This window comes from Microtus pennsylvanicus, chromosome 11, assembly GCF_037038515.1.
Source record: "Microtus pennsylvanicus isolate mMicPen1 chromosome 11, mMicPen1.hap1, whole genome shotgun sequence".
In the NCBI taxonomy this organism is placed as follows: Eukaryota; Metazoa; Chordata; class Mammalia; order Rodentia; family Cricetidae; genus Microtus; species Microtus pennsylvanicus.
Window position 1 is genome coordinate 84409661 of NC_134589.1, and position 21639 is coordinate 84431299.

General features: G+C 49.2%; 1 protein-coding gene across 2 annotated transcripts in view; it reads right to left on the reverse strand.

Moving 5' to 3' along the window:
• Nucleotides 1-2743: 2743 nt before the first annotated feature.
• The window catches only part of Slit3 (slit guidance ligand 3), a 593809-nt gene continuing 574913 nt past the window's right edge, over nt 2744-21639 (reverse strand). For both annotated transcript variants that reach the window (XM_075941332.1, XM_075941331.1), the window contains 5 exons: nt 19833-19963; nt 11562-11716; nt 9399-9684; nt 6733-6941; nt 2744-3344 (listed from right to left, as the gene is read on the reverse strand). In XM_075941332.1, coding sequence (XP_075797447.1) covers nt 3109-3344; nt 6733-6941; nt 9399-9684; nt 11562-11716; nt 19833-19963 — 1017 coding nt within the window. In that variant the 3' untranslated portion in view covers nt 2744-3108. The remainder of the gene's footprint in view (nt 3345-6732; nt 6942-9398; nt 9685-11561; nt 11717-19832; nt 19964-21639) is intronic.

Here is a 21639-nt window from a genome sequence, read left to right on the forward strand (position 1 = left end):
GCTACTCAAAAAAAAAAAAAAAAAAAAAAAAAAAAAAGAATCTGGCTACTCTCGAGAATAAAGTTTCTAAATTTCAGTTTTAGAGAAACTTCATTCTGGGGATGATTTTATGGATGGTCTTTGTGTTTGGCATCTTGTATGGTCAGGTCTGGCAAAGGCATGCTTGGAAAAGGAACCTGGCTCTTCCGTCCTTGGCTGACTGTGGCTGGATTCAGAGACGAACACAGGGTTAGTGGAAGAGGGAGGCGACAGGGTTCTTGTGGCCGCAGAGAAAAAGCTTCCAGCCCAGTATCTCCTTCCAGAGTTGGAGGGGGGTTGGTGATGGAATAATCATGTCCATTTGCTGGGGATGGCTGGGCTGGGGGCACAGGATGGTTGGGAGGGAACACTGGGCACATCCCAGGACACCTCTTCCAGAACTGAATTCCTGAGCTATCATGGAGACTTTGAGATTCACTCTGAGATTAGTGTATGCTAGCCACAAAGTGAACTACTATGAGCCCCGAGGCCATTTTGAGTGATAAAACCTACACACCAGCTTCCTCATTCCGGCTTGTCTCTATCTCCCCCTTCAATCCCACAGACCATCTTGCTACTGCCCTGCCCATGCTAAGTCTCTGGCTCCCCGTGGCCTAGCCATGTGACATTTCTCTTTTTGTAGGACTTCGTCTTCACAATCCCCATTTCTTGTGGCCCCACGGGGGAGATTCCACATTGTTGCTACCACGGGCTTCTAGCTGCTCACCAAACATTCCAGACTTTTCCCTTTTTACTGCTTTTCAGTGGGTCATTTCCTGTGCTGTCAAACTCCTTACCTGATTGATACTCATGATTGGAAATACCCTCCTCTGAATGGCCCTCATTATTCTGTCATTAAGGTGTATACATATCAAGCAATTATCGCCTTTTGACCTTTTGGCTAAAACCAGAATAACACAACTAGCAACTGTCCACTTAACCACTGTTCTTGCCCCAGACTGTAGGATCCTTAAAGGCACAGTGTGTTTCTTTCCTACAAGAAGTAGTGTGATATAGTGGTTACGTGAGCAAATTCTGAATTCTGACAGCCTGGGCTCAAGCCTTGGCTTCTAGAATTTATTAGTAATCAACCTTTAGGTAAGATACTCAGTTTCTCCATCTCAGCTTACTCAACCATAAAGTAGGTTAGTAATGGCTTTACATAGAGCTGTTTTGAGAATTAAATGAATATATACATATAAATAAATATATGGGCTGCAACTGCAGTGGTATCTGAGTGTGTTGTACTGAGCACTACCTTAATCTAACTATGAACATTTTCAACACACCCATCATAAGGTACCCTGGAACGCAAGGCACATGCATATGCTTGTCCAAAAGTGAATTCTCTATCACATCCCTTCGCCCTCCTTCCCTGTCTTCCACTTGCCTTGTGTCCATCCCTCTACCTCCCTCTCTTTTCTCTCTCCCTTCTTTCAGTTTTGGGCCCACCATCGGTCCTCACAGAGTAGCTGAGCTCCTCAGGGGACCCTCGGAGCAGAAAGGTCCCACACTCTCCTTCCTGAGGCTCCAGCAGCGGAGGCTCTAGAGAAAGGAGGATAGATGAGCAGAGCCTAGGGGGGTTGGTGTGAGCAGCTCAGATGCTGACCGCAGGTGCTAAGTGATGAGGGCTTGGTGGGGGGAGTTGGGGTGGGGGAAGATGTGGGAGATGAGGAAAGGCCTTCAGGAGCTAAGTCTGAAGCTGGACAACCGTGCTTGCTAATAGCAACAAGAACTTCCTGGATGCCTGAGGCCCTGCCTCTAGAATTTCCCTAGACACGAATGAGGCAGAAGAGAAAACTGAACAAAGAGCAAAGAGAAAAGGCAGCCAGAAACGCGCCTGCTTTCCTTTCGCCAATGGGTCTTTTTGCTGCCTGTCTCCTGTGTCCACTCCTTCTGGAGGGAATCTAGAGTTTGAGTCTACGCTCCAGCCCAGGCTCCTCTACCTATCCGATGGTGGTGTAAGGCAAGTGACAGAGCCAGAGAGACGCCTGGGTGTCGTTAGTTAAGAAATGGGGTTCACTGCACCAGAGAAGTCGGGGTTGGATAAGTGGGGTTTAGACACGTGCTGGATGGCACTGTTCCTAGGCAATGAGATGGTGGCTTAGAGGGCCAGATGCCAGAGGTCTGCCTGTTGGGCATCCATGAAGGCATGGCTTGTTCTTGGGCAACCCTGGTGCCTGCCCTCTGGAATTGTACCCCAATAAAACTGGCTGGAAGGAAGACTTGTGAGGGAGGGCCAAGGCCTGGGGCCCGGGGCCACTCTATAGTTCCCTCTTCCCTGCCTCACCTCAGAGGACAAGCTTCCTGGGGAGAGGCAGGAAAAGTGGCTGTTTGCAAATTCAGCAGAACAGACCCAGCTAGCTCAGCAAAGTCAGTGTCAACTCCCTCAGGGTCCCTGCAGGTTCACACCCAGCCGGGGGCCTGGATCAGATGATGGGCCAGGGGCAGGAATTCCTCTGAACCGCAGAGTAAGACTTTCAGGGTCCAGCAGCTTATCTGGAAGCAAGGAGCACATTGGGCCTAGAAAGCCAGAACTATGAGAAGCTTGCTACTTGCAAGGAAGAGGGAAAAAGAGGAGTGAAGCCAACAGAGAAACAAAACCCACTTTCCCTTTTCTCCTTCCTCACCAGCTCAGGAAAGGGCTCTCGGTTTTGCTGACTTGAAAGAGCTACGTACACAGAAAATTCCCTCTTCCTGCCTCAGACAGGCTACCGTTTCTCTATTCTTATCCTTTTGTTTAAAACATTTTTATTAGTCTTATTTTGTCTTAAAATTTTAAACAGCTGTTTATAAAACACAACAAATACACAACACAAAACAAAACTCGGTAAAAATAACACACTATATAGTACATATACTCAGACCGTGTGATATATTTATATAATAAAAGATGAAAATATTCACTTTCCATAATAAAAATAAGTTCTATTTTTTGTTTATTTTACAATATACTTAATATTCTCTCTTTTGCCTCTTCCTCTCCAGCTTGCTTTCCTTCATCCCGAATCTCAAGGAGGTTCCGTGTGGCTGTCCCCAGCCCAGTGAGCTGGAGTCTGAGAGGTGACGGGTGGGTAGGTGGCAGAGGGCTCAGGAACACGCGCGGCAGCCACATTCCAAGTGTCTCTCCACCTCTTCCACGAATGAGGAGCCGTCGGTGCACTGGAAGACGTATTTCCGCCGCTTGCTGCGGATTGGCTGGCAGCACTGGCTCCCGCACCCGCCACGGCATTCCATGATGGGCACCTTGGAGGCTGTGGCACAGGAGGCGTAATCTTTCTGACGGCGGATGGCTTCACGGACTATTTCCCCCAAACACGGATTCTCTGAAGAGGGCAGAGAGGTAACGTTAGGGCACGGATGGTGAAGGGGTCTGGCATGACCATAGGGTGGCTCCCTGATTGGCTATCAGGGGACACGTGATCGGAAGCCGCACATACTTACTCACTTGCTCGTCTCCCCCCCCCCCCCGCCCCCCACCTACTTACCCACCCTTCCTTCCATCCTTCCGTCCACTATAATGAAGTACTTTTACTGCGCCAGGCTCTACACAAGGACAATTATTCCCCAAAGATATTCTGGTGTCAGGAGTGAACTTGGTCCCCTCCATCCTCCAAGGAACTAGCAACTGGTTACTAGGCAGATGCTTAGATACTAAAATTGAAAACATCTGGATTCACTTAAGAATCTGGGTTGCTGGCTTCTTTGAAACTAAGAGGTCTGTGGAGGCCAGCCTGTTCCCCATGTTGCCAGGGTGGGCAGCATGCTAAGAGCTCTGGATGGGGCTTCAGAGCTCCAACTGGTCCCAGACTGACCTTACCACTCCCTTAGTCTGTCTCCCTTGATCTAGAGCCTGGACTCCAAATCTGTTGACCCCGAAATGGATCTATTTGTAATGAGAAACCAAGGCAGAGGGAAACTATTAAGGGGTATGTTTCTATAAGAGCACGTGAAAGGCAGTTGACTTGGTCCAGGGGCCGGGAGGCTTTTGGGGAAGTGACCACACAGATGAGATCTGGAAAAGATGCTAATGAGGTAATGGCCCTTCAGGATGTTTCTGGAAGTCCTAGAAACCACAGGAGAGCAGTAAAGAGGATCCCTGGGTGTGCTGGGATGTTCGCCTCTGACCCTGTTCTTCACCTCCAGCCCCTACTTCCTCCCAACACTGACAGAACATCTGGGGAACGAAAGCAGAATCGTAGCATCATCCCTTGTCATCCCGCGCCTCAGCTTTACAGACTATCTGCCTGGAGAACCACGACACATATACCCAGCCTCCTCAATGATCCCTTTGTGAGCCACAGAGGTGACTGAAGAAAAAGCATCGGAGCTTTTTAAAGGGTTATGTATTTCAATTTGATGCACAGGCGTAGAATTCACCTTCAAAAGCTCTCTCAAACTGGGAAGGGCTTTAAAGGATTCGGAAGGAGCAGAGAGACGAATGATGGAGGAAGGTCATTGGTTAAAATAAAAGAAGCTGCTTGGCTCTCATTGGTTAGGAGATAGGTGGGAGGAGTAAACAGAACAGAATGCCGGGAGGAAGAGGAAGTGAGGTCAGACTCCACAGCTCTCCTCTCGGGAGCAGAAGAGAGGCCATGCTCCGCTCTCCCAGGCAGGCGCACGCAATGAAGCAAGCCGCCAGGTCAGACATGCTGAATCTTTCCCGGTAAGACCGGTGCTCACAGATTATTAGAGATGGGTTGATTGGGATATCAGAATTAGCCAGTAAGGGCCAGAGCTAAGGGCCAAGCAGTGATGAAAAGAATACAGTGTCTGTGTAATTATTTCGGGGCATAAGCTAGCCGAGCCGGGCAGGCGGCTGGGGTGTTTGGGGACGCAACCCTGCCGCCGCCCATATTACTACAGATGAAGGGCGTGTGGGTGAGCATGCGTGTGTGTGGCGTATGGGCATGCATGTGGAACGTGGGCACACAAGTTTGGCAACACTAACAATGGGGTGAAGGGGATATGAGCGGTGTGTATGCCATCCTGACGTGGGCCCGAGGTGAAAATTACTTCACATTTAAAAAACGAACAGGTTTAGTTAATGGTGCCTATGTAGATGTGAGAGGCAAGAGTCCCTGAATGACAGGGTATGGCTTGGATGCTGGTGACGGGAGAGAACGTGTGTGCTCCAGTGATTATGTGGAAGAGAAGCCCCAAAGTAATAGCTTCAAGCCAAGGACTTTGGCTTCTGGGTTTGTCAGGGACATTGACCCCTCCTAGGTGTTTGGTTTTTCCCAACCCCATCTCCTTCCCTTCCCTTGTCCCCTCTTCTCCCACACACGTTTCTCTGTCTGGGTGTAAGGGTAATGTGAATTCTGCAGAATGAGTGGGAGGTACGCTGTGCTCTTCAGTTTTTTGAGCTGGTTTGTGAAGAACTGTATCATGCTTCTTTAAACGTATGGTAGAAAGCATTAGCAAGCTCATGGGGTCTTGGAATTTTTTTAAATAGTTATTTATTTATTATGTATACAATATTCTGTCTGTGTGTATGCCTGCAGGCCAGAAGAGGGTACCAGACCCCATTACAGATGGTTGTGAGCCACCATGTGGTTGCTGGGAATTGAACTCAGGACCTTTGGAAGAGCAGGCAATGCTCTTAACCTCTGAGCCATCTCTCCAGCCCCTAGGGGTTTTGGAATTTTGATTGAAGACTTCTTCCCTTCTTTCTCCTCCCTCCCCCATGTCTTTCCTTTTTTCTTTCCCTTCTCTTCCCTCTGTCTCTCTCTGTGTGCCTCTCTCTCTCTCTGTGTCTACTTCTGCCTGTGATGTCAAACTCTCTCTTAGCTCCGAGTCAGTGCCAATCAAGGAGATGGGGTAGCATGAGGGTGCTCCCCACCCCCACCCTGTACTCAGGCATTCTCCATTAGACAGTATAGGAAAAACGTTGTTGGTATTTCTTGTTGGGCCATTTTGCTTGTGCTGGCCACTCTAGGTGGCTTGTTAGCCACTTCAGGGATCTCACTCAAGAATCAACGTTGAATTCTCACCCACCACAATATTACTTAGTGTTTACAATAAATGAGTACTGTTGTTTTGGGTGGGGAATTATGACCCAGAGAGAACTGTCCGGCTCAAGGATACACAGAATTTTATTTCATGACAACAGTGTTGCTTCTGACTTTTAAGAGTCCTAACTTGGGGCCATAAAGATGGTTCAGCAGTTCAGAGTGCTTCTAGAGGACTTGAGAACTCAAGCTCAGTTCCTAGCACCCAGGCGGACCACAACCACTTGCAAGTCCAGTTCCAGGGGATCGGATGCCCTCTTCTGTCCTCTATGGGAAATGCACACACATGGCATACATTCATTCACACACACACACACATACAGAAATAATAAAAATAAATCTTAAAAAAAATCCTACTTAGATGTTTCACAAAGATAAGTCATATATTTCAGCTCTGAGCACATCCCTAGGTACCACTCTACATGGTGTATGTCCTTCTGAGAAACCCTGCAAGGTAGCAGGACAGTCAGTCAGTGTCCATAATGACCCCGTCACCTGCTACATCTTCTATGCAGTACCCTTGGCAATATAACTGATTTAATGACCTGGAAATGACAGTACAGTTACTTCTCTGGGTAGGTCACTTAAGCCACTATGCACAGCTTCCTCCTCGCTATCTGATGGTCCATTCTGGAGAAAAATCGGCTCCTTCGACCCCTGTTTGTTTTGCACGCCCTCCATCCCACAAGAACAGCAGACTCACCTTGCTCACAGTGGTTGCCACTGAAGCCAGGCTGGCACAGGCAGTAGGGCTCCCCTCGATCTGAGATGTGGCATTGCCCATTGTGGCACTTGAAGGCTGAGCAGGCGTTGGCAGAGTCGTTCTTGTGGTCACACAAGGCTCCCCCGTAGCCCTCTGCACACTGGCACATGTATGTGTTGCCAGTTGCCACACATTTCCCATGGTTGCAGCTGGGGGCAGAGGGAGAGGCCGAGACCAGAGTTAGTGTTGCTAGTGGCGTCCTCTGTCCTTCCACCCAGAGGACAGAGCTGTGGGACCTTGTGCTGGGTACGGTCCTCCTTCAGTCCAGCATCTAAGCACCTCTTTTCATGCAAATCCCATGTAACTGGAAGCCCATGTACCCTAGTGAATATCCACCACCAGCTCTGAGCAGACAGATGCCGATCTACTTGCTGTTTCCCACAGAGACATCAAAGTCATCTGCATCAATTCATTACCCAACAGACTTCAAGCTTTCTGTCGACACTAAGAAATAATTATTTTTGTGTTTTTTGAAACAGGATCTCATTGTGTATGCCAGGCTGGTCTCAAATTCACAGAGATCTGCCTGTTTTTGCCTCCCAAGTGCTGGGATTAAAGACTTGCATCACTGCATATGGCAAAGACAATTTTAAACATTGCATGTTATTGATTGTGTGTATGCATGCAATCTCCAGTGCACATGTGGGCATATGGGCACACACCTAGAGGTCAGAGAACAACTTGTTACAGTAGGTTCTCTTCTACAATGTGGGTCCTGGGGCTTGACCTCAGGTTGTTAGGCTTCACAATAAGCTCCTCTACCTACTGAGTCATTTTGTTGGTCTCTGTCAATATTCTAATCCTCCCTCCATTTAAAGAGCAAATGCTCTTATGACCATTTCTACTACTAGAGGTTGAACAACCCCCACTCAGAATGTCCCCAAATCTAAAACATTTTAACCATCAGCATGGAGTCCAGGGGGGAAATCCTACACCTGACCTCCATCAAAGGCTGTTGATAAAACACAGACGTATCGAACAAATCATACAGAACTACTAGGCCTTGTGCATGAGGGGGGCCTATGAAATAGAAATGAACTCTGTATATGCACTTGGTTCTCATCCCCCAAATATCTCAGAGGTAGATGTGCATAATTCAAAATGTGAAAAGATACCCCAAACGTAAAACATTTCTAGTGCCAGGCATTTTGGACGAGACACTTAACATGTTAGCAGATGGCATGCACCGTGTACCAGGTACTGTGTGAAGCCCGTCACTCCCCACTCCGTGATAGCCCCTCCCATGAACTAGCCTGCTGTCCATCTCCCAGAGAGAAGGATGGATGAATGGTAAAGTCTGCATTATGTAATTAAATTTTCTGAGTTATTTATTTTATGTATATGATACTTTTGCCTGCACATATGTATGCACACCATGTATGTGCCTGGTGCCTGTGGACACCAGAAGAGGATATTGAATCTTCTGGAACTGGAGTTACAGATGGTTGTGAGTCACCATGTAGGTGCCTGGGGAAAGTGCTCTTAACCACTAAGCCATCTCTTTTTTTTCTTTGAAAATTTAAGAAGATTTATTTATTTTTATGTATGTGGATATTTTGCCTGCATGCATATATGTGCATCATGTGTGTGCCTAGTGCCTACAAAGGTCAGAAAACAGTGTGGGATTCCCCTAGAAAAGGAGTTACAGATGGCTGTGAACTGTCACATGGGGTTCTGGAAACTGAACTTGGGTCCTTGAGAAGAACCATGGAGCCATCTCTCGAGCTCCCAGCTCTTTCTTTTTAAAATATTGCTTTGACTTATTAGTCTGTTTATTTCTCTCTGTATGCACATGCCACATGGTCGTGGAGGTCAGTTGGAGACAACTCGTGGGAGTTGGATCTTGCCTTCTGCTGTGTGGGTCCTGGGGACTGAACTTAGGTCATCAGGCTGGGAGGCAAGCCACCTCTCCAGCTCTCAATGCCTGCATTTCCAATCATGATACATTGCTGAGTCTACTGATGACGTTCAGGTGAGGACTCATGCTAATTCCAGGGCAAGGTGCACACATCACGAATAATGGGAAGTTTAGGCCTCTATAGTACTCTTTCCTTCTTGATCAAGACTATTATTTCTCAACTTGTCCAGCCAGTCAAATTACCATTCTCAAGCCTGGTCTTATATCTTGTCAATGGCAGTTTCTAGAACCCTGGGATCTCTTGCACTGAGTACAAGGCCCTGCACGTAGTAGGCCCTCAATAAACACATGAATGAATAATGAAGGGCTAAACATGATTCAGATGTGCCCTGTTATGCAGACTCAGGAACTGGTATCCGTCCGTCTCCTATTTGCTGTGCTGTGTTTGGGGCTTTATGTACCTTCAGAGAGGCTTTTCTGATCACACCGGGCAGTGCGGAGTCTAGCAGTGCTTTTGCAGGTCCTAAGGGCTGCCTGGTAGAGACAGGTATTTGAAAACATCCCCCTCATGCTAAAACTTTGAAACCGGGCCTGCCGCTTGGATGTAGGAGCCTCGCTTCCCGGCATTTTAAGCAGTTGTGCTATCCACAGTAGGACTACAATTCTCCCAGCATCCATCAGTGCTCAGTCCTTCCACGTGGGCAGAGCAGCTTCTGAGCTGAGAACCTAGTGCTCTTAGGACACTCACCTGTGACCAAGGCAGGGGTCACGCGCTTCCTGATCACACAGCGGACCGGTCCATCCTGGGTGGCACTCACACACGACATTGTCCTTCTCCACAGAGCGACACAGGCCATGTCGACACACAGTGCAGGACTTGCAGCCGGGAGAGACCCCAAGGGACTGAGGTGGGAGGGCCTTGAAATCCTGCAGTTCGTTGTTGATGCGCACTTCGTGGATACAGCCGTGGAAGCCGCCCAGCGGCCTGTCTGCACCCTGGCGCAAGGCTGAGAGGCCCGTGGAGGTGGGGATGCCTGCAGGAGAAAATGGGAACAGGCTGAAGACACACCCTTGGCCTACCCCCACTCCCTTAGCCTTCAAAGTGAGAATACACACAGCACACGCTCACAGTTAGCATTCACAGCTCTGGGCTTCTGCTGTTCAAACTGAGCTAACAGGTCAGAGACCTGGTCTTCTCACAGGGACGAGTTCTTGCTCTAGTGTTGTTAAAACTCAACTTATCACCAGGATTTAATCTCAGAAAGAAAAAGTCCCCCGGAAGTCTGTGTTGTGAACTTTCAAAGGAGAAATGAGAGGACCTATCCCCAACTGCCACACAGTCCCATTGGCTTAACCGAGGCCCATCCATTAGGTGTGGCATGGGTGGGAACACTTGGCCACCCTGCTGTCCCCACCGGGTCGAGGTCCCCCTTACTCTCATTCTTGTTTGAAAGCCCACAGAAAAGGAGCTGCATTTTGGGAGAGAAGATCTGGGTGGGGGAGCAGCATGCATCAGGGACGTTCCAGGGTTCAAGGTTTCTAGGCTATTTGCTCCCCTTTGAGTCAGACTACCGGTAAAGGTGTGACTCTGGTTTTGGCGACGTCTGGTCTGTGTTTTCCCTCTCCTCTTACTATTAGGCCTATGGTTTAGCTGCTGTGAATGCTAAGTGTACACACAGTCCCGGGTTCGATCCCCAGCACTGCATATACTGGGCACTCAGTAGGTAGAGGCAGGTGTATTAGAAGTTCAAGGTTATCCTTGGTTACAGATGAAGTTTGAGGCTAGCCTGGTCTACGTGAGACCCTGTCTCAAAAATAAAATAAAATGAAGCTTTTACTCTCCCCCTTCCATGCTAATTCTTACCTAGGCCCTATGTTGGCTGGGGAAAGTGTCCAGTTTTTTTTAAATTATTTATTTATTCTGTATACAATATTCTGTCTACATGTATGCCTACAGGCCATAAGAGGGCACTAGACCTCATTACAGATGGTTGTGAGCCACCACGTGGCTGCCGGGAACCGAACCCAGGACGTTTGGAAGAGCAGGCAATGCTTCCAACCACTGAGCCATCTCCCCAGCCCTGAAAGTGCCCAGTTTTGTTGTGGCCACAGTGGAGCAGGTGCAAGGGAGGGTCTTCCTTGTGGAGAATCTGTGTCCTGAGATGGGTCTGGGCCAGGAGTACTCTGTGTCCCCTGCATCTGGATGGCCTTTCCAAAGTGCAAGTCCCTGGGTCCAGGCTAGCCCATGGCGGGGGACACCCGAGTCTTAGGACTCAGCCTTGAACAAACCACTTCAGTGGCTGTGTGAACATATGTGTCTTTAGGTACAACCGAGGGTGTAACTCACTCTCATTAGATTGGCATTCTACCCGTGTCCCAGTCTGAACCCCTGCGCCCACTCTGAGGTTAGTTTTTCTTTTCTACATATAATTCTCCACGACCCACCAGCCTAGGGGCTTCATGTATAGCCTAGGCAGCTTGTGGTGGTTTGCCATTTTGGCCATGGTACAAGCTTGACCTCAGTGTGGTGGTGCTTCTTTTCACGTCCAAGAGGTGGCAGGCCAGAACGGTACTGCCCTGAAGCTTAAACTGTAGCAGAGCTGGGGCACGCTTTCATCTCCTCTTCCCCTCCCTGCACACCTGCTGTTCCCACAGAGGCCCCACCCTTTTCCCTTCGCCAGCATCTGTTCAGAGTCAGTTCCCATGGCTGGGCTAGCACCTTCCACCCTTTCAGCAACCAGTTTTGATATCACTTCCTCCAGGAAGTCTCCTCTGACTGACCTTGGCAGTAGGGGGCAAGAAGACATTAGGGAGACCGCTGCCATCAGCTCTGGGTGTCAGTGCAGAAGCAGGAAGTCGGGAAGGTGGGAAGGGTGGGGTAAGGTGGTGATGGAGGGTCGGGGAGAGTTACCTCCAAGATAGAGGGGGCTGTTGATGCCCACTGCTGGCTGCTTCTGGAGCTTCCCCAGGCTCTTGGGGGCTCCTTTGTCTACCACCAGGTTCAAGGTCTGGTTTAGCATCACCAGCTCCACACTGTGAAACTGACCATCGTTCACCGTCTCCACACTGCACAGGAGAGAAAGGGAAAGAGCCAGAGGTGAGGTGCGGTCCGCGGCCAGGCACGGGGCTGCAGTTTGGATCTGTACCTCGTGCATTCTGCTCTAGTCTCCATTTGGAAACAACTGCAAGTTGCAAAACAAAACAAAACAAAACAAAACAAAACAAAAACCCAGAAAAGATCTTTTTGCCCAGGCGCTTCAATTACTTGCATTTGGCCCCCACTTCCACTCTTTCTCTGAGCGATGTATGGGTAAGAGATGCATGTCATGACCCTTGACCTCTAGATCCCTCAGGTGTGTCTCCCGAGGACCGGGCTGTTTTCTCACATCAGCATAGAGTCCTGTGTGAGCAGTTAATGTTCATGCCAACTCTTCCTGTGTTCAGATGAGCAGTGCCCCAGTGACGGCCCCTTGTAGCAGGTTTCTGCTCCCTGCACCAAGCCAGCCTAGTGGCACCGCAGTAGATCCCCAGGTCCTGCTCTGGTCTTTTCAGAGGGGCCAGGCTATCCCTAGCCCATCACCTCAGGCTGGTGCTGCCTACGCACCACCTGGACACTTGCTCACTAAAGATGCAGTCCCTTCAAAAGCCCCATTTCCTCCGTCAACGTCACTGAGGAGTTAGTGTTGCTCTAGGAAACATCTGGGAGACAATATTCCAGCATGGTGTGATTTTTCTTTCCCCTAGCATGTATGAAACAAACTCTCACTTGGTTAAGATACTGGTAATTTGTCTTTGTTCTACCTAAATCGGTAGAGCAGGCCACATCCGAGGAAAGAGGGTCTCATGTTATGCCACGCGAGTCTATCCTTGTTTTAGAACTACAGACCTGAAAGTTTAGGGAAATGAACTGTTTACTCCCCTCCCCCAGCTAATACGTGTTAGAGCAGGGACTTACGATGGGTCATGTATCACTCACTTATATTATCTGGTAATTCTGCGAAGTGGGTTCTAGGTAACCCACTTTGCAAATAACGACACTGAGTCCTAGCGAGGTTAAGTGACCTGTCTGAGGCCATCCAGCTAATACATGCCAGAGATAGGGTTTATAGGCAAAACTTCTGATTCCGAAGTTCTGTTCCTTCCAGGACTCCTTAGCAGGGGCTGGGAGGGAACAGTAGGAGGTGACAGGAGTCTGGAGATGTGAAAAACAGGCTCACTGCAGAGTTGCTAGATTGGTCTCAATGGTTCACGTGTGGGTGGCAGATAGGAGATTCTTGCTCTCCTTGAAACCTTCTTGGGATTCCCACTGATTTTCCAGGCAGCAGGGATAGTGTCAATGACTGTGGCATTTCACAGAGTGAGGGAAATTGGTAGGCAGAGGACAGGTTGGCTGTGTGACCAGAGACACAGCCATTCTCCATCCTCTCATTGCTGGGGGATTCTCCTGTCCTCACCCCTCAATCTCCCTTCAGCTCTGAAGTGACGGGTGTATACTACTGTGTCTGGCTTCACGGGGGATTCTAGGATCTGAACTTGGGTCTTCACTGTTACAGCAAACTCTTTGCCTACTGAGTTATCTTTCCAGCCCCTACTATATTTTTTTAAAAGGTGTGCGGGGCAAGCAGACAAAGCTGTGCACGCAGCCAGGGATGGGGGGAGGTGGGGGGAAGCACTGCCTGTGGCAGAGACTTACACCTGCAGCCTGTCTTACCCCCAAGCTCCTGCAAGCACTGTCTCCAGCCTGCTGACAGGGAGATGGGAGGTGGGGACAGGAGAATCCCCCGAAGTTCACAGATCCACTGGGCCTGGCATGCCCAGCAATCACAAGGTGGAGGATGAAGACTGACACCGGGTTGTCCTCTGACCTCCACAGGCCGACCATGGCAGGCACTTGCCTGCTCTCACAACCACATATGCACACAAGATCTTTTCAGAGTTGTAAACACTGGTCTTGCAATCAAAATATCAGCAGAGAGCGCTACTATACTGCCGCCACCGCCAACAATAATGATGACAACAACAATAACAATAAGAAGAGGGTAAGCCGGGCGGTGGTGGCTCACGCCTTTAACTCCAGCACTCGGGAGGCAAAGGCAGGTGGATCTCTGTGAGTTCGAGGCCAGCCTGGTCTACAAGAGCTAGTTCCAGGACAGGAACCAAAAAGCTACGGAGAAACCCTGTCTTGAAAAATCCAAAAAACAAAACAAAACAAAACAAAACCCAAAAAACAATAACAAAATCCAAAAAACAAGAAGAGGGTAAAAGTCAAAACCCAGACCTCAGCCTTCTGTTTGCTCCAAGAGAAGTGGCCATAAGCACAGGTAAACCGTGATCAGGCTCCTGGGGAGATCATTAGGGATTCCAGGGGGCGACAAGGGACCTGAAAGTCTTCCTTATTGTTCACTGGGGTCACACAACCCCAAGTGGTAGCAGTACTGAGGTTTCTGGAGGCTGACCGGAGGGCGCCTGTCTAGGGCTGCTATGGCTACAGGTATTGCCAGAGGGGCCCACAGAGTTCTTGTCTATGTTTAAAGATGTGCTTATATTTTATGTGTACATTTGAGTACTTGAATGTGCGTGTGTGTGTGCCATGGATACCTGGAGCTTTCAGAAGCTGGAGGAGGATGCTGGATCTCCTAGAGCAGAGTCCTCAACCTTCCTAACGCTGTGACCCTTTAATACAGTTCCTCATGCAGTGACCCCCATAAAACTATTTCATTGCTACTTCACAACTGTCATTTTGCTACTGTTATGAATTGCAGCGTAAATATCTGATACGCAGGATGGTCTTCGGTGTTCCCTGTGAAAGGGCCGTTTGACTCCCCCAAAGGGGTCGTGACCCAGAGGTTGAGAACGATTGCCCTAGAACCAGAGTTACAAGTGGTTGTGAGCAGCATGATATGGGCGCTGGGAGCTGAGTCTGGGTCTTCTGCGGGAGCAGCAAATGCTTTGGAGTCTCTCTTTTTGCTTTTAATAGCGGCAGCGGGTGGGCTATGGTAAGGGCAGAAGCTGAAAACCTTCATTTGCCCCTAACAAGACCACAGGCAGGCGCATCTTTTCTCATTCGGGAACAGGAGACCTATTGCCTAGGTGCCGCAAGTGGAAATAGTGAAGTCAGGACTTAAGTTCCTGTCTCCCAGCTATGGGACTGTGGGAAAAAGATCCTCAGGTGGTCATTTCTCCTGGATGCCAAGAGTGACCAATAGGTGGCGGCAGAGCCCTGCAGGAACAAAGGCTTGCGATTTCTTTAGGCAAGCAGCTGGGTCTATAGATCCCTCTCTAGCAACTGACTCCTGCACCCTCATACCGCAGCCTGCAGCAGCCACAGCGGGAGGGTGGATTTAATGGAAACCTGGCTTGTGTCTAAGGCCAAGCTCTTCCCATCCTGGAAGAGGAACCAGGCTTCCCATCCCTCAAACAGTGATGCTGTCCAGTGGTTCAGAATCAAATGGGACAAAGCCCCTGGCCGTGAATGGGTTGGTGGTGATGCATGCACCCTGTGAGGGGTGTGTGCTCTGACTGGCAAAGCTGACTCATGCATGGAGTTTTGAAGGGCAGGCCTTAAAAAACAAAAAACAAGACATGCCCCCCCCAAACCTGAATATTCGGTTTCTCTTGGTAATCTACAGCCCTTTCCTCACAAGTGCCCACGGGAGTTCCAGTTAGCTGCCCCTTCTCACAGGTCCCAGGCCCTGTGGGCAAGAGCCTATGGCAGGTTTCCATACCGAAGGCCTGGCCTATTCTGGGGAAGGAAAGCCCTGGGTGGGCTTGCTGCATACTTGCCCTGTGGCCTGCAGTAGAATCCTGACATACTTCTTTACGTCTCATGACTGCTAGGGACTTGAGCCGAATCAGGGATGGGCAGACGGGAGGCCCCAGAATCCACCTGCTCCAGGAGCAGAAAGTCTGCAGAGGCCCTGGCAGCTCACATTTCCTTGAGGCTTGTTCGTGGGGACCTTAGGGACAGAAATTTGTAGACTGCCAATTCCTCTGCTAGGCCAGCTTTGGTTTGGTTTCTTGGCTTTTATTCAAGGCTGACATAGCTTCCAGGTGGCGAGAAGTCACTGCAATGCCCCTGAGGAGCTGCTCCTTCAGCTCCTGTCACTCCACAGAAAACCAGTCGTGAACGACCGTCTCTGCCAGCACGGCATTCACAGAGGGCATCAAACGCCTCTTAGTGGTAAGTTAGGCTCCTTCCCCCGGGAGCCCTCGATTATCTTCCAAGTAGGAATAATTTACTCCTTCTTCAGAAGTGTCCCCACAGTATGCGAGGGAGCCTCCAGAGAGGCCTGTCACATTCTGCCTGTGTAGCCACTGACTGTCAACATGTGTGCCTTCTTCTCTGTGTGGGGTATTTGACCTCACGTCCCCTACATTTGGTCCTGAAAACTGATAAGTGTTTAGCAAGACAGTGAGTGAAAGATAATACCACAGGTTGGGCATTCCTATATCTAAAAAAACAAAAAGCAAAAGACTCCCAAAACATGAAAAACTTGAGCACTAACAAGATGTCACAAGTGGAAAATTCCACACATGACCTCATGTGATATAGGTTTTTAATCAAAACATATATTATTAAGAATACTGTATCTTCTCTAAAATTGCCCTTAGACTATGTGGATGATATGCATATAACTATACATTAACTGCCCCATAAAACATTTTTAATTTGGGATTTCTAGAGCCTGCGGTCCCTTATGATTATGAACAGGACAGTGACACTCTGTCACCAGGGTTGGCATGAGAATCCAAGTCATCTGCTTGAATGCCCATCATTTGGTTCTTTCCAAGGGCATGCCATCTCCCTAGTGGACTTGATAAATGCATACAACTCCTCGGTGGCAGCTTTCGGAGGCAGCAATGCTTTCCTGCTTGGCACAGTGTTTCCAGAGGGCACCTCACTCTGCACCGGAGCCCAGCTGCTTCTGGAGGCCTGTCTTTAACCTTCCGTCCTGAACAGTTCACACCATGGCTCATCTGCCAAGTACTGTTTCACGCTTACCAACACCCTAGGAAACACCCATCAGTGCCATGGGAAGGCGGACAGGGAAGGAGAGGAGGGCCACTTCTTTTCCCTCTAAGTGATACGAAGCGCTTTCTCTCAGGCACATGGTTTGTCAGGCTGCCACTGGCCCTGTCTCCCTACCTTCTCTCTTTCCCACTTGGTCCAAGGTCACCAGTTTCAGAAACAAAGATGTTAGGAGACCCTGTATCTGCTGTGTCCTCCTTTCTGAGGCTGGTCTTGTCTCTCTCCATCCTCCACTGTGAGTCTTCTGCTCTGGCTGGCGCCCCTGCCACTGTCTCTTGTTTTTGCCGCTGTCCCAAGCCAGTCCACCTACTTGTCTTCCCTGCACATAAACTTTCCTCCTTCACCATCCAACTCAAATGGCTCCTCCAGGGACTTTTTACACATTCAATTCTGCTTCTGAAATTGCTGCATCGAGCTGGATGTGGTGTGCACCTTTAATCCCAGAACTCCGAGGCAGAGGCAGGCAGGTCTCTGGGAATTTGAGGTTAGTCTGGTCTCCACAGTGAGTTTCAGGCCAGCTGGGGTGATATAGCAGGCTCTTGTTACAAAAAAGTTTTTTTTTTTATTCTTAGAGTCACCTGAAAGATTCCTTAAACATAGATTTTATATCCATTACTTCTGGGTAAGGCTTGGAGATGAGTATTTCTGTATTTTTAACCAGGTCACTAGGTGTTGCCACCTCAGGGACCACACTCTGCTCTGAGAGTCACTGTTGCCTCTTCCACTGCTCTCTGTCTTCCATCTCCGACTCCACAGTGTGTGTGTGTGTGTGTGTGTGTGTGTGTGTGTGTGAGAGAGAGAGAGAGAGAGAGAGAGAGAGAGAGAGAGCGAGGAGACTGAACTCAGGGACTGCGTGTTCGATAACCATCCTTCTACTGAGCTATATCCTCCAACCAAAACTGTTGTTTATTTATTTTTTTGAGGCAGGGTAGCCCTGGCTGTCCTGGAACTCAGCATGCAGACCAGACTGGCCCTGAACTCACAGAGACCCACACATGCCCTTTGGCCTCTGGAGCACTGGAGTTAAAGGCACTTGCTACCATGACCAGCTAACACCATGCTGGCTATAACAAGGGTTTTCAAATTGGGTGTGCTGGAGGAGAACCAGAAGCCTGTGTCTCCCAGCTCTGCAAGGCAGTTCCACCTCTGTGTATTAACAGTCTTAAGTTCAATACAAAGTTTCAGCTGAAGAAAAGATTTAGTTAACTGGAAAAGCTCTTAAGTCCCCCGGGGGAGCATGGCCTCCTCTGTGCGCAGGGATCCCAAGTTAGGCTCTTTCTGCTGTTGTTTTTATGAGACTCATGGGTAATTCAGACAGGCATTGAGAGGTCTAGTGGTTATTTAAAAATATGATGAGCCAGGTGGTAGTGGCGCACGCCTTTAATCCCAGCACTCGGGAGGCAGCGGTAGGTGAATCTCTGTGAGTTCAAGGCCAGCCTGGTCTACAAGAGCTAGTTCCAGGACAACCTCTAAAGCTACAGAGAAACCCTGTCTCGAAAAACCAAAAAAAAAAAAAAAGATAAAATATAACCAACTTTTGGTGCGGGATAATTGTCTGCATTCTGTCAATTATGTTTTAATAAATGCTGATTGGCCAGGCAGGAAGTATAGGTGGGTCAACCAGACAGGAAGTATAGGTGGGGCAATGAGAACAGGAGAATGCTAGGAAGGAGGAAGCCCATTTCTCACATTCCAGCCCAGACCACGGAGAAGCAAGATGTGAGCTACCCCGCTGAAAGGTACTGAGCCATGTGGCTAACATAGATAAGAATAATGGGTTAATATAAGCTACACGAGCTAAGAAGAAGCCTGAGCTAATGGGCCAATCAGTTTTGTAACTTATGGAGATCTTTGTGTGATTTTCTTTGGGGCTTGCAGGCTGTGGGGTATTGGGCGGGGTAGAAACCCCAACAAGCAGGCTCCTACATGTTACAAACTTTCAATTCTAATCAGTATTTGGTAGGGGTTTGAGTGTCCATTACCTGCAGTGATGGCGACCAAAAGCAGTTCTTCAGAGTTTGGGTTACTTGCACACAGCTTATAAACTGACTGTCCTCCATCTAAAATGCACACATCTTATGAACTGACTACCCTCCATCTAAGATCTAACAAGGGAAAGCTTTTGAATATCATCAAGCTTCTGATTCTGGAGAATTATTTCAGATGATGTTGCTCACTTTGTTCTTCACGAAAGGGCAAAAAAACGAAGGTGAATGGGCGTGTCTGTGTGAGATGTCACTTAGGTATGGCCGAGGGGCATGAGGAGGCTGAGTGTGGGCTGAAGGTGGCACACAGGGCGACCGCACAGCAGCCATGCAGAAAACAGGGGGTGCAGCCTGCAGCTAAGGCATCCTCCAAAGGTGTGTGTGTGTGTGTGTTGCAGGCTTGGTCCATAGTCTGTGGTGCTCCTGGGAGGTGGTGGAATCTTTAAGAAGTAGGGCCTATGTGAAAAGTCCTCTGCTCATTGAGGGGCACAGCCTGAAGGGAATCATGGGACTTTGGTCCCCTTTTCTCTCTGTGTGTTTCAACTGCCAGGAGGTGAGCAGTTTGCTCCAATACCTGCTTTTGCCATGATGGGAGAGTCGAAGTGGTGAAGCCAAATGACCACAGACCAAAATCTCTTAAAACTGTGAGCCACGAGAAACCTTCTCTCTTTATAAGCTGATCATCTCTGGTATTTTGTTACAGTTACAGCAAGCTGCCCAACTACAGGGTGACTGTTAAAAAGATTTCAAGTCTAGGAAACACTGTCTTTCAGAATGGTTTGAAAGTCACTTGAACACAGCCCCGTTCCCTGGGTGCTCCTGAATTTCCCCTTCTTGAATTGCATGCTAATCGCCCTGCTTTCTTTCTTAAACTAATAAAAGATTAGGATGACATTTTGAAAAGGGCACCTCATTAAGCAGCCTCATCTCCATTGGAGCACCTGGCTCCACGCACAGTAGCCAGCTGGCCATTTATCTTATGGTAATGAGGTGTCATCCCGCACGCGGGCCTGTCTTCCGGTCCTGCTTCTGCCTCCAGCAGCCCATTTCTCCCTCCCACCTGCCACTCTGTGAGCAGCAAGCCGGTCTGTGTGGGACAGCGGCCTCAGAGTCACCCGGGGTCTACTCTGGAGGAACGCATCCTGGGGCTGGGCGTGGCGTCTTTTACCTGTACACGGTGGTTGGAGGGGCACTCGGGCTGTCATACACCAGCCTCACATGGCCCTGGTACAGCTCCAGCGCCAAGGGGTCATTGTCTCCCTTGTAAAGGAGGATGCCGTTGTCCTTGTCAGTGGCCACCTGCGGAAAGCAACCAGGCTGTGTGAGTTCCAGCCTCTCCTGACCAACTCCCAGCACCCTCTTCAGGTGGTTGTCTCAGAGCCGAGACCAGATTGGAATTCTGATCCATATCTCTTTCCCCATCTGGCCTGTCTATTCCAGAAGGCGAGAGGTAAGCTTATATTGCCTATGCTAGCTGAGCAAACTGCTTCAACAAGTATACATTGACCATGGACTACGTGCCAAGACGTCAAAGTCACTGACCGCTCAAGGATGCTCAGCTCAAGTCCCTTATATAAAAGGGTATCTGCACTGAACCCATGCACGCCTCCCACGTGATTTCCACCCTCTCTAGATGCAGGGAAAACGCTAGGGTAATAGCTGCAATGCATATGTAGTGGTTATGGTCACGCGCAACCTTCTGAGATTGTGATGTAACCCCATCATCTACAAATTCATGCTGGAGAGCTGTGCCACAGACGTATATAAAAAGTTCACAAATAGCCAGGTGGTGGCGGCACACACCTTTAATCCCAGCACTTGGGAGGCAGAGGCAGGTAGAGCTCTGTGAGTTTGGGGCCAGCCTGGTCTACAGAGCAAGTTCCAGGACAGCCAGAACTCTGTTACACAGAAAAAAAAACCATCTTGAAAAAAAATCACAAATAATAACATCTCATAATGTTTTAAGTAAGTTTCCGATTTTCTCTGGCTCATATTCATAGCTGTCCTTAGTTCCCCATGGCCTGAGGGCTGGACATTCTTGGCAGGGGCTAAGTGTGTGATCCATGTTCAAGACAGTGGCAAATGTCTTTACAATGTTTTTGATCTGTGGCCGGTTGAGTGTGCAGGGATGGAAACCGGGGTGGCTATAACTGCACACCAGGAGGCCCCAACTCTAATCTGCCTCCCCTACTAGTGGTCTACAGTGTGATCCAACAAAATACCTGCTGCCCCTTGAAGCTTGTCTCTCTGCATGGAACATCACATACTAATAGTTGTAAACAAAGGCTAAAGACCAGAGCTTAACTCAGTGTATCCCATGAAGCAGACAGCGATGTGTTCGGAGCCGTCTGGGGACGTTAACGATACCACTGTCTGGGCTTCACCCCTGAGCAAGGTAGCGTGAGTCTTTGTGGGCAAACCTAAGTTTAAGAGCTCCGCACAGGTGCTGCTGAGGCACCTGGGTGACGACAGGCACCGGGAGAAGCCATACTGCTGGCCAGCTGGTGGCTGCCTGAGTCTCCACAGGCCTAGGCGTGGAGCACGTACATCTGATAGCTCATTTGGGTGTCTGGAGCACTGGAGCCTGTTCTGGTGGGGAGGAGTGAAGGAAGGAAGCAGGAGGGTGGGGGAAGTTAGAGCTCCCTATTTGTGTTAGCATGGATGCCAACGGTAAAGTCCTGCCCACCAGACAGGCTCTGCAGGGAGAGTATCTTCTTTTGTATCCTTTAGGCCTGAGGTCTGGAGCAGACCCTGCTGTGTGTAGGGCTGCAGAGATTGGATCGATGCTGAGTGAGTGTCTCATGCAGAAGCTCCAGATTAAACCTTGGTGAAGGTTACAGAGCTGGTGCCTGGCAGCACCCAGCAGTGTCTGGGCTACGAATTGGCCTATACTGTCCAGTTGCATCCCTGGGGCTAAGGTGTTGACAAAACCACTTGGCTCATTCTCTTTTCCATTCCCTGAAGGTGTCCTGCTT